Source organism: Nilaparvata lugens, chromosome 1 (genome assembly GCF_014356525.2).
Source record: "Nilaparvata lugens isolate BPH chromosome 1, ASM1435652v1, whole genome shotgun sequence".
Lineage (NCBI taxonomy): Eukaryota > Metazoa > Arthropoda > Insecta > Hemiptera > Delphacidae > Nilaparvata > Nilaparvata lugens.
In genome coordinates, this window is record NC_052504.1 from 795,165 (window position 1) to 807,664 (window position 12,500).

The 12,500-nt window shown below is 36.1% G+C and overlaps 1 protein-coding gene across 1 annotated transcript in view; it reads right to left on the reverse strand.

Moving 5' to 3' along the window:
* The window catches only part of LOC111062086 (trans-Golgi network integral membrane protein 2), a 17,748-nt gene that overhangs the window by 4,538 nt on the left and 710 nt on the right, over positions 1-12,500 (reverse strand). Inside the window, exons 1-4 of the mRNA XM_039427146.1 lie at positions 12,412-12,500; positions 7,835-8,271; positions 5,293-5,515; positions 3,914-3,946 (exon numbers count right to left, since the gene is read on the reverse strand). The exon at positions 12,412-12,500 is cut by the window's right edge and continues 710 nt beyond it. Coding sequence (XP_039283080.1) covers positions 3,914-3,946; positions 5,293-5,515; positions 7,835-8,271; positions 12,412-12,500 — 782 coding nt within the window. The remainder of the gene's footprint in view (positions 1-3,913; positions 3,947-5,292; positions 5,516-7,834; positions 8,272-12,411) is intronic.

Here is a 12,500-nt window from a genome sequence, read left to right on the forward strand (position 1 = left end):
CAGTAGGTAACCCTTTAGTTAAGCATAATACCATAACAATTAAATTAATAGCTATTAAAGGCTCAACTAACACTTACGCGACTCAAGTCGAGAAGAGACTGCGACTCCAGCCTCTTCTCGACGCAGCATGTGTTTTCAAATGGCGACACTCAGACCAGTCGACTCTAGTCTCTGCGACCTCACGACTGTAAGACTGAGTCAAGCCTCGACTCAACATGTTGGTCGAGCCTCGACTTGAGTTGCGTAGTACCGTGCATTTTTAAAGAAAGTGATGTTTTATCATTTGTCTTACTATAATCAATATTTGACTTTGCCTATTGTTCTAAGAATTTAACGGCAATAAATCATATTTATTTATTTATTGACGATTGGCGGCAACATATTTGAAACTACGATCAGACTTCTGTATTTATGTGTAATTGTTTTCAGAGTACTTTTTCCTTTGTGTAAATTGTGAAATTCGATGATTTTTTTTTGAAAGTCGCCAAAACAGCTGTTCTACAGATGAAATATCTCGTCTATGTGTTCTTTTTATGAACTGCTCTACCTACCTAGCTCATACACGAGAAGGAGGTTACAAAGTCCATTTCTCAAGGATGGGGTGGACCCCCATTAGTTTCCCAGAAAGGAGACTCATGCCAGTTGATAGAGCTGATAAATAACTATACAGGGTATGAATTTAAAAAAAAAAAAATCGGTCAAGTCATTTTTGAGAAAATCGTGAAAAACATGTTTTTTTTAGTAATTATCCGTCATTTTTCTCAAGAATATTACGGAGCTCCTGCAATTTTCCAAGAAATGAGACTCATGTCAGTTGATAGGGCTTATAAATAGCTATCCATGGTATAAATTTGAAGAAAATCGTTAGAGCCGTTTTCGATAAAACCGTGAAAAACATGGTTTTTTTTAGTAATTATCGCCATTTTTTCCGCCATTTTGAATTCAATTCTATTGAATTTCTTATTGTCGAATCCTCATTGTATAAGGACCTTAAGTTTAAAATTTCAAGTCAATCGGTTGATTAGGAATGGAGTTATCGTGTTCACAGACATACACACATACACACACAGACCAACACCCAAAAATCATGTTTTTGGACTCAGGGGACCTTGAAACGTATAGAAAACTTGAAATTAGGGTACCTTAATTTTTTTTGGAAAGCAATACTTTCCTTACCTATGGTAATAGGGCAAGGAAAGTAAAAAATAATTGGCTCAAAGACGTACGAGACAGGAAATTCACGAATGACGCATCATCACGTCTCAACTATCATACTGGACTGATCAACTTGAAATTTTGCATACATATTCTCAAATTACCAAGGTTGGTTATAGGCCTATTTTAAATTCTTCAAGATTTCAGTAGGTAACCCTTTAGTTAAGCATAATACCATAACAATTAAATTAATAGCTATTAAAGGCTCAACTAACACTTACGCGACTCAAGTCGAGAAGAGACTGCGACTCCAGCCTCTTCTCGACGCAGCATGTGTTTTCAAATGGCGACACTCAGACCAGTCGACTCTAGTCTCTGCGACCTCACGACTGTGAGACTGAGTCAAGCCTCGACTCGACATGTTGGTCGAGCCTCGACTTGAGTTGCGTAGTACCGTGCATTTTTAAAGAAAGTGATGTTTTATCATTTTATATAAGACAATAATACGAATTAGATAAGACAATAAATTCATAATAATTATTATAAAATTGGTACATGCAAATTAGTGACGAATTAGATCTTATATTTTCAATAAAGTATGGTTAGAAAATAGAGTAGCATGGAATAGAAGTAGTGACAATGAGCGAGAAAGTCGTAAGGTCGAGGTACTGGAGTCGTACGATTCGAGTCGAGGTAGTGTGAGTTGAGCCTTGAAGTGGCCGTTTGCAGGGCCGAGAGTGATGTTTCCAGTTGAGGTGATAGACCGGTTACAGAGCTCGACCGACCGTCAGTGCGTGCGTCAGTCGCGTTTGTCTTTTCCATAGATATTCCATGTATCCATACAGAGCAGGACTGACGGCACGCATGCTCACGGTCAGGACCATTCGTTTTATCCAGCGTACGAAGACCATCGGTCGAGCTCGTGCGCATCCGTTCCATCGGCGACTGACGGCTATTGAAACAAATAGAAGCTTTCAGAGCTGTACTGATCAGTAGCCCGATCGCAACATAACCAATGTGCTGACACCTCTGCCCGACAATCAGCTGATATTGAATTGAATAGCATAATGAATGAATTCAATTAATAGTGTCATATTTAAATTCAGAGTTTTTCTAAACATTTCTTCAATCATTTCTAAATTTTTTATTGGAAAAATGATATATTATTAATATTATCTACATTTATTTGATTCGTAGCTTAAAGTGACTGCAAGTATTCCCAATGGTGATACAAGCTCGAAATAACTCATCAAAATTTCTGATAGACATTTTGAGGTAGTTGAAAAATGTATCTTCACCCCAAGCAATGATGTATATAATGGTACTGAAATTCCCTTTGAAATGCTCTTTGGGCGACCATCGGTTGAACTTGATATCTACGTCTTTTAATCTTTCGTTTACGAAGATAATAAGCTGCAATAACAATCTGTAAAGGCGTCCATTTTGTGAGTCAGAAAAACTTATGTATGGTCAGGATGGTGCATACGCACTGACGGTCGGTCGAGCTCTGTAACCGGCCTTAGTCGAGAGCCCTGAAGAGACATTCATGGTACGATATTTTTCGAAACACAATCAGCAAATAATAATATTACATGAGTAAACAACAACAAATGATTGAATACGTAACTGAAACTGTAAAATATAGACTGCATTCAAAAGATCAAACCGAACGCAGAGTTGGAAATGACCGGAACTTAAATTTACAAGGCGTTTTCAATGCCATGTTCCCACGACAGCTAGTGGACGCTTAGATGACGCTATTATTGTCCCTGTGTGCAAACAGATTTATTCTGAATCCTTTGTCTAATGATAGACAAGGATAGCAAATCAATGTTAATCAGGTGCTGACTATAAAGTAAATCTCACTTATGGTGGGGGGGCTAATTTAGGCAAATAAATGTTGGTTCAATAAAATCCTAATACATAAACCAATGAGAGGTCAACGTTAGTAGACAGAAGGTTGATCACTCATAGGTGTAGATTCGAAGTGGTGGGGGGAACGCCAGCGTGACGCCACGTGTAGTAAAAATGTGATAGAGAAACCACACTGAGCATACAGTTCATTCACTGTATCTTCAAATACATCGTCGTTTAATCCTCTCAAGATTGACCTAGAACTTGAAAATTCTCCTACTTATAGCGAATGAATCATCGATTCTAATGATGTTGTTAGATATTTCAAGTTCATTCAACTTGTATGAATAAAATGGAGTTGAAAGTTTTTCAAGAATCTAAAAAAAAAAACGTGACACGAAAAAGTTAATAAGCTGGAAAAGCGTTAGTAGACAACGTTATACTATTATTATTTCAGATTAACCCATAACAATTCTTGATAAACCGATGCATTGCAATAAACCTATAAACCGATCCCGATAAATCTGATGAATTTCAATCATATAAATGCACTGAACACATGCTGGTATCGAGCACCTGTTCTACGAGAATAAAAATATCTCATCCCCGAAATTCACAAGCTGATGTATAGCCAAACTACAAAATATAAACACGACCTAGAAGATGAAGAAAACTTAAGGGTTTGAAAGGGGAGGATAGGAGATGTGGTTTTTGCTTTTATACGGCAAATTGCTTGTATTTTTAAATGTTTTGATAATTGTTGTAAAGCAGAAACAGAAAGCTTGCATGTCAGAAAACAGTCTTAACGTTTCAAAGGCAACTGAGGAGAGAAAAAAGAAATAAACGAAGAAGGGAAATGAGAAGAGTAAGATAAAGAAGAAGATATGTTTAGTTTTTAGCCTACCTGTCTTTACTGGTAGTTCTTGGCCGTCATCATCTAAAAAAGAGAATTGATTGGCTTTACTAAAAGGTGATCAGACATTTGATTGAATATTCAGACAAAATCAACAATAGACAAATATTTAAGAATCATTAATGATACCAAACGTATTTATTACAGTAGGTTAACTTAGCTATAGATGAATAATGATGATATACTGTTACCACTGCAGTGAACTAGAGAGAGAGCTCGATAGTTTCTTAAAGAACAAAGAACCTCTTATAGTGAGGTCCACGTTATAATGGCAGTGTTTGATTAGCAATGGTATTGCTATCCTTGTCTATCATTATACAAAGCTATAGCGCGATCTCTTTCTCGCTTTGCTCTGTTGCCAGATCATCTAACAATGTAGAATAGAATTAACAAAATATTTCATATTTATTATGACAATACATTATGAACTTATTGAAAAATGTAACTCCTTGCTTAATAAAATATAATTGATTATTTTTAACGAGAATGAACAGTTAATATTACATCAATAAACCTGTATCAGCTACCGTCTATAGAAGGCATTGACAAGACAGAGGATCGGCAACGTTTTTCTACTATCTTTCTCCACTGCCATTATAACGTGGACCTAAATCAAATAATCAAATGTAATCTATTAAGCAAGAAATTAGTCTATATTTTTCAATAATTTCATAATGAATTTTCATAATTAAGAAGAAATACATCACTTTTTGACAATTACATCTTTAAGATGGCTTCTTTCTGCACGAATACACTCTTGGAATCTGTGTTTGACGATTCCTCATTGATTGCTGCAACATCTGCGTTTCCTGGTCCCATGATATGTCCACCTGCGATTTTGTGTTTGTGAAGCTATCTCAAATCAAACGTTTTCACAACTTGACCAATAACTGTGGTTGAATCATAACAGAAAATTTAAAATGAAATTAACAATATCTCAGCTGAAATGTTACAGCAATCTCAACACAGATTTCAAGAGTGTATTCGTGCAGGAGGAAGCCATCTTGAAGAAGTAATTGTCAAAAAGTGATAGATGTTATTAATAATTCTCAAATGGCAAGTCTTGAACTTTACATTAGTTTGAATAAAATCATTTTTGCCCTTCCCACTAATGTTTTATGGCGTTTTCAAATTTTTCCGGTATTTTGTAAATTGATTATCAATTCTACATTGTTGGAAAAACGATCTAGCAACAGAGCAAAGCGAGAAAGAGATAGAGCTATCCGCTTTGTTGAATGATAGACAAGGATAGCAATACCATTGCTAATCAAACACTGCCTTTGTAACGTGGACCTCACTATATGTGATGTAACTCATGTCCAGGGTATTTATTGAATAAGAATGATTAGTCTACATGGTTGAAATCTAACCTGTATCTTCCATCTCGTTGGGTTGCCCCCCAAAATCCGGGTCGTCAGCTGTTGCCTTGTCGTCGGCCTGGTTGAAGTTGGTGTCAAACTGACCGCTGACCGCGGCCTCCTCCTCGTTCCGGTCCTTGATGCTCATCACGTGTGACGTCTGCACACCGCCGCCATCTTGGTTCACCTCCCCCTCCATAGCCACGCCCACTTTGGCGGGCGGCGGCTCCTTGTCCTGAAAGCAAATTAGAATTGGTCAATCAATCAATCAATATTAAGTTTGTTTTTTGGTCCTGCAAAATTATTTCTTTGATATGTGAATATTTCCTATTTTAGTGATAATAATCTATATAAATAAAAATCGAGCCTCAAATTTTGACATTCAATAACTTTTTTATGTGTACTCCGAATTGATGATTTTTTTTAGTTGTGTTTGTTATGTTCAGGATCAGGTTTATGGCCTATCAAATTTATAATCCGACTTCAGAACTCTTTCCTAAGGTCCTTCAAAGTTTACATGTAATCCTTATGGGAGAAGATTTGTGAGCTGGCCACAAACAGAAATAAAAATCAGCTGTTATAATCATTGCGTCATACAGCAGCCGTCGGTAGATAATAGGCAAGAGTGTGTGCTGCTCCATAACCGCCCATGTATTTTATTCTAAATGCCCCGACTAAAAATTAAATGACTGTTCCGTGTGTAACCATCCAGCAGTGCGGCCTCAGGTTAAAGACTTACATGCTCTTGAGGCGGGCTACACACATGTCCGAGGCATTTCGCATATGAAACCAACCTATGTTGTAAAATCAGAGCTTACTCACTGCTTGCGACAGATGTTCGAGGCATCGCCTGTGTATCGGACAGGTGTCGCACGATACATCACTCCGCGCATGTGCTCCAGCCACTGTCTACTGCCAGCACTGAGCACTGTTTGTCACTGCTCACATGCTCAGTCTGTAATACAACCGAAAATCACGAGACATGCGACAAGCGACAGAGACATGCATGTCTCATGAAATTTGACAAGACACGACACGCGTCTTAAGACGCGTGTCTTGCGACACCAGTGTGTAGCCCGTCCAAGACATTGCTTTGCTTCGAATAATTGTGCTGTCTTCGGTGTTCAGAATTGATTTTTAGTGAATTATTTATTTTGCAGTTGTAAAGTTATCTATATAAATGAAATGCCGCATCGCGCCTCCTCAGGTGTGCATCCAGCTAAAGTTTGTCATGAAATGCATTAAACTATTTGGCGGTACGAAGTTCGCCGGGCCAGCTAGTGTGAAATATTTCTTCTTTGTTTGGTTTTGAAGCATCTAAATTTGAAAATCTACTTTTTGAAAATTATCAAGTACTGAACATTCTCTGAAGTGAACAAGACTTAACCTATTTCGGACTATGTGTAACCTTATCTAAATTTGGGAGAGGAATAGCACAAGGTTACCTTATTTTTTCTCTCCCTATCATTTTTATGATGTACTTATTGTATGAATAAATAAATAAAATAATGAATAATCCTTTATTGTCATAAAACACAATGTGTTGTAACAAACATCAAAAATACAAGTAAAATGAAAAACTCTCAAACTGAGTTTAAAACATTATAAGAGACTAGCTGGTAACCCGTGCTCCGCAAGGGGCTAATTACAAACTTGATAAACTGAAAACTTGACCAACTGAAATCTTGGAGAATTTGAAATAGGCATATAACCATCCTCGGTAAATTAATAATCTATATGCAAAATTTCAAGTTAATCAGTCCAGTAGTTTATACGTGATGATGCGTCATTCGTGAATTTCCCATCCCGTACATGTATAAGCCAATTCTTTCCTCTATTATATTATAGACTAGCAGGTAACCCGTGCTCCGCAAGGATCTAATAAAAAACTTGACCTACTGAAATCTTGAAGAATTTGAAATAGGTCTATAACCATCTTCGGTAAATTAAAAATCTATATTTAAAATTTCAAGTTAATCAGTCCAGTAGTTTAGACGTGATGATGCCTCATTTCGTGAATTTTCCAATATAAGCCAATTCTTTAGTATAAGCCAATTCTTTCCTTTATTATTGTTATTATAAATTGAGTGATAATAATAATAATAATACTGTGGGCGATACCCACATAAGCTCATAGGCTTGTGCGTGGATAATGAGTGAGAGGGATGATGATGACTACTTTTTAGGTAGACAAACCCGACGGCTTATCGTCTCCTCCGAAAGACGGGAATAAAAAACTAACAAATTGATAAAAAACTATTATTATTAAACGAAAATCCAAATTAAATTTTTTGATTCACCCCGAAGACTTCTGCTAATGTAACAATCAGCCCGGGCTGACAAATAATTTTTGAATAGTAGCGCTCATCGAATTTCCATCTAGCTGTTTACCCTGTTGTCAATATTTACAGTAGCAGAAGTCTTCGGGGTGAATTACAGAATTTAATTTTGATTTTCGTTTTAATAATAATAATTAATTCATTAGCATTTGAATAATTGCAATATCTCAGTGATTCCAACTGTGATAAAAAACTAATGAAATAATGCCAATTACCTCAAGATCACCAGCTACCTTCACCTCGCTGAAACCGACATCGTCTTTCTTCTCCTCCTCCTCCTTATTCGCATTGCTTTTCAACTCCTCCGCCTGCCTCTCCTCATCCACTACTTCGTACCTGTTATCTTTCACCTCTTCTCTGTTCACATTTTCGTTTTTGGCAACATTGCCTTCCATATTTCCGTTTTGACTTACGCCAGGGTTGCTGACGGTTGAGGTTGGTTTTTTTGCAGTGTTGGCATCACTGGTGTGATCAGCTGCAGGCAGCACAACAGGGCTGCCAACTGTCGTCGACGAATGGCCAATCACAGATGTCTCCGATTTGTTCAGCGCATGTGCGGCGGATGCTGCATCGCGATTGGTCGAGGACTCGTTCAAGGTCATTTCTTCTTCGGCTGTGCGACTCGGCGATTTCAGGGTTTCAGTAGAGGATTCTGCAACAGAAATGAAGAAATAATTAAAATATTTATTGTTTCAATCATACACAATTCATTAATTCTGAAATTCAGTAAACAATAACTTGGTACTGTAACTGAAAATAATTAATTGATTGATATTGTTCTATGTCTAGCAATATGTAATTATTATTATTTTTTAATTTTTTTATTGACAATACTCTATGTTTGAACCAAGTTCTTGAGTTAATAAAATTTATTTATTTATTAAAATGATTGACGGAAGATCTACTACAGGTAAAACCTAAAACTGTTCCTCTCCCAATGATTGTTATCAAATCAATTTATTTCCCAGAAATTCAAACACCCCGCTCACATAGGTTAATAATATTATTAGAATAGCAGAGTCATCACTCAGGCCACCGAATTGGACTTTTGAACCAGTGAGCTGAGAGAGTGATGACCGCGTGTAGAGGCAAAATGGAAGGGAGACCGTTTCGAGGCGCGCTAGAGGAAGGTTGTGCAGGAGATTGAGCTTTTAGTAATGTGATTGAGGAATGATTAGGTTGAGAGAGTGAGAGAGAGAGACAGTATAAATTTTGTTATGGGATTTTTTCAATAGAGTGGAATTATTTTGGTAGATTTGCGTATTTATTTGATGATATTATCCTATAAAGGTAGCAGGGAACAGGACCCTAAAAACCTGGTGGTGGCAGCGGTACTGGAGAGCACTGTCATGCTCGCCACAGTTTCATACAAAATGAGAGTGTTACAATTACAAATAAGTTATAATATCGGGGACGGAGCTTCGCACTGGAGTACAAAAGCATAAAAAAATTATTACGAATGAAGAACTTATAATAACATTTATACAGAAATGCTCTATCTAATCACAGTAAATTGATATTAATTCCCAGAGGAATGCAACAATTTCCCTCACAAAGGCCCAGTTGCACAAAAGCCGGTTAAATTTTAAACCTGATTAACTTCACGTGAACCAAATCAGAGAAGACCATTTCAAAAAGATGGATCTACTGGAATTAATCAGCATTGAAAATAACCCGGCTTTTTTGCAACCGGCACTAAGTACCTGATTGAATGATTACAAAAGTTCAACAGCTGAGTCATAATTTTGACACAGTCCCACACACATGAACTCGCTCACTCACTTCCATCACCAACAGATGACGAAATAATTATTATCAGCTGTTTTTCCAAGGATGAATAATAATTATCCTTGTAATGTCCTTCAGCGAGTTTTCCCAGGGATGAGACCTAGTGCAATCAAATCTTTATATTATAAACCAACTATGTTCTGAATTTCGTGAGAATCGTTAGAGCCGTTTTCGAGATCCGTTGAAATACAAACATATAAACATCTAAACATCCAAACATATAAACAGAAGTTGCTCGTTTAATAGTATAGGATAAGAAAATCCCCCACAAGACTACAGGAGCAGAATTTATAATAGCCTTCTGGATGAATTCGAATGTATAAAAACAAGACTGAATGAGGTTAAGGGCTAGGAAATTGATGTCAAATATGAAGAATGAAGCTAGACTCATTGAAAATGACAAACTAGATTGAGAAAATAAGAAATTCGCTGAAATTTTTAACGGGTAAGGTAAATATTCAACGGTTAAACAAAGTGGAGCGGCGAAGGTATGTGGCAGCGGGGATGGTTAAAAAGAACTGCATTTATTCAAATGTGTCAGAATATAGTGGAGAGGCAATAAGGGAGAGATATATACATGCATTATTTTCAACACTCAGCTATTTTTCTGATACTATTAACATTATTATTTGATACTCAATAGCCTACATTCTATGTGATGCCGCTCCAGTATGTTTCAACCCTAAGCCCTAAGGCGTACTCAACTAATCTTGAATGAAAAAGACTAAGACCACAATATCAACTTCTCAACTACACAAAAAGACTCAACTAATCTCCTGTTCTTTCATAGCTTTACCTGTACCTTTTCATAAATTTACTTTTACCTGTCTCCCATAAATAATGGGAAAACTCTTCAACCAACTTGTAATAGCTGCAAAAAATATGGTTCTATGTCTATGGTTATAGATTGTATAATGAAGAATGCAACGAGAAAATTCAAATTCAGTCAAATTTGCGAGTATCTAAAGGTCCCGGGCTCAAACCCAGAAATTACTAAAGTTTTCATTTTTCTTCTATCTTATAGGCAAATTGAATTAGCGGTCCCGGCTAAATATACTGTCTTATGACGCGGCTCACTGACGACAGAATTGAGATACAGGGTGTTTCAGAGAAACGGGAAATTCTGAAAGTTAAATAATTTCAAGAAAACAATTCTGCAACAACAGAAGAATTGAAAGCCAAGATTCGAGAAGCGATTTCAATAATATTCCAGTTGTAATGTTACGTCAAACCATGGACAATGGCCCATATGAATAAAACCAGAGCAAATGCTCATGAGCAAAAGCATTGAGCATAAGGTTTTGCTCATGAGCAAAAGGTAGAAGCAAAAGCATTTGCTCATTTTGATATGAATAAACTTTACCTTATACTCTTACCTTATGCTCCTGAACTCTGGAGCAAATGCTCACGTATTTTAAAGATTTTTCATCAGCTGATTCACTTTTATTATTATTTTTATTGCATCCCAAATATCCGAATAATCAGACTGAGGATAAGTCAAAAAGAGCAACCTAAAGGAGGTTCTCAACACATATCATAATACATTTATAAAATACTGTAATTATACAATAGTCACATGAAATATTAATATAGGCCTATATATATACAGTAGCCTTACTTTGTTTTTATAGCTCACGGAAGCGCTAAATATCCAAGTAGGGTGCACCGCTTGTATTTGCGTCGTCTGCTCTGTTTTCTATTTATGAATAGAGTTTTAGGTTAGTTGAGTTTAGAATTTTGAAATAATAGCGTGAAAAATGTCATCTCTATAATAATCTTCAGCATACTCTTATAATATCAATAGCCTTCTTATAATCGTCTACACTCTCATCTTCTTAAATGCCTATTTCCTATTTTGTGATGGCTATCTTTATAACAGGTAGCTTTTGTATTTATTCTTTAGTAGGAATAATGGTGATATATATCATGGTTGAATCTAGAAAGAGTTTTATAGTTCTCAACTATTGGTTGTGATCGTAGCTGGTATAGTTTCCTCTTCCTCATACGAATTAGTTGAGCCATTTTACTATGAGCAAAAGGTGATAAGCTGCTCTAGACTAGACTCACCTTTTTTGAAGCATTTGCTTCAAAAGTTGAGCAAATGCTCTAGTTTATTCATACAATTTTGAGCAAAAGTTTTCCTTTTGAGCAAATGCTCAAACTATTTTTTTGATGAGCATGAGCAAAAGGTTTTGCTCACGTTTATTCATAGGAAATGAAGCAAATGCTCCATATTTTAGAAGTATGAGCAAATGCTCAACTTTATTCATATGGCCCAATGTGACGGAGAGACTACATGAATGTTTGCATATAAAAAAGCACAACTGCAAGATGTCATCTTTAAAAACAAATGTTACGGTACCGTATTTATTCTAAAATGGCATTATTTTTACTATTAAATGATATGAAAAACTTTATTTAAAGATTTGTTTTTCTTGAAATTATTCAACTTTTAAAATTTCTCGTTTCTCTGAAACACTCTGTATAACTTATGAGACAAGATGGAATTCTTGTCAGGGTCTCCCAATTAATAGAATCCATAGAATTATCACTATTATTGGAATGGGTCTAGTAATAACCATCTACAGCTGGTCCTATATTTGTGTAAAGAGAGCACAAGAGATGGTTTCGAGTACCATTTAGAACCTGGAGCCATGTTGTTATGCGCTACCTATACCAGTAGGACAATCTGAGGCTAAGGCAGGTTTGTTATCAATATTGTCAAAAAATAAAAAAACCCTCTTATAACTTGAAGAATAATACTCATCTTTTTACTTTCCATGACGAACTGCAAGTAATAATACGTTTTTTGAACTATTTTTAACGGTACTACAGTCTGATTTCTTTGAATACTCAATGAGTACTAGTTTTAATAACTAATATTCAAAGAAATTAACTGTAGTGTCGTTAAAAATAGTTCAAAAAACGGATTGAAGAATAAATAATCCACAATCAACAGACTTGAAAATAAGTGAAGAACTTTTTCAACAGTAGGCCTACTTACGTTGTTTATTTTCGAAGTTAGAACTGTTGTTTTCAATTACAGTTTGATCCATTTTCAAAGTTCTAGCCCAGAGCAAAACACTGCAGAAA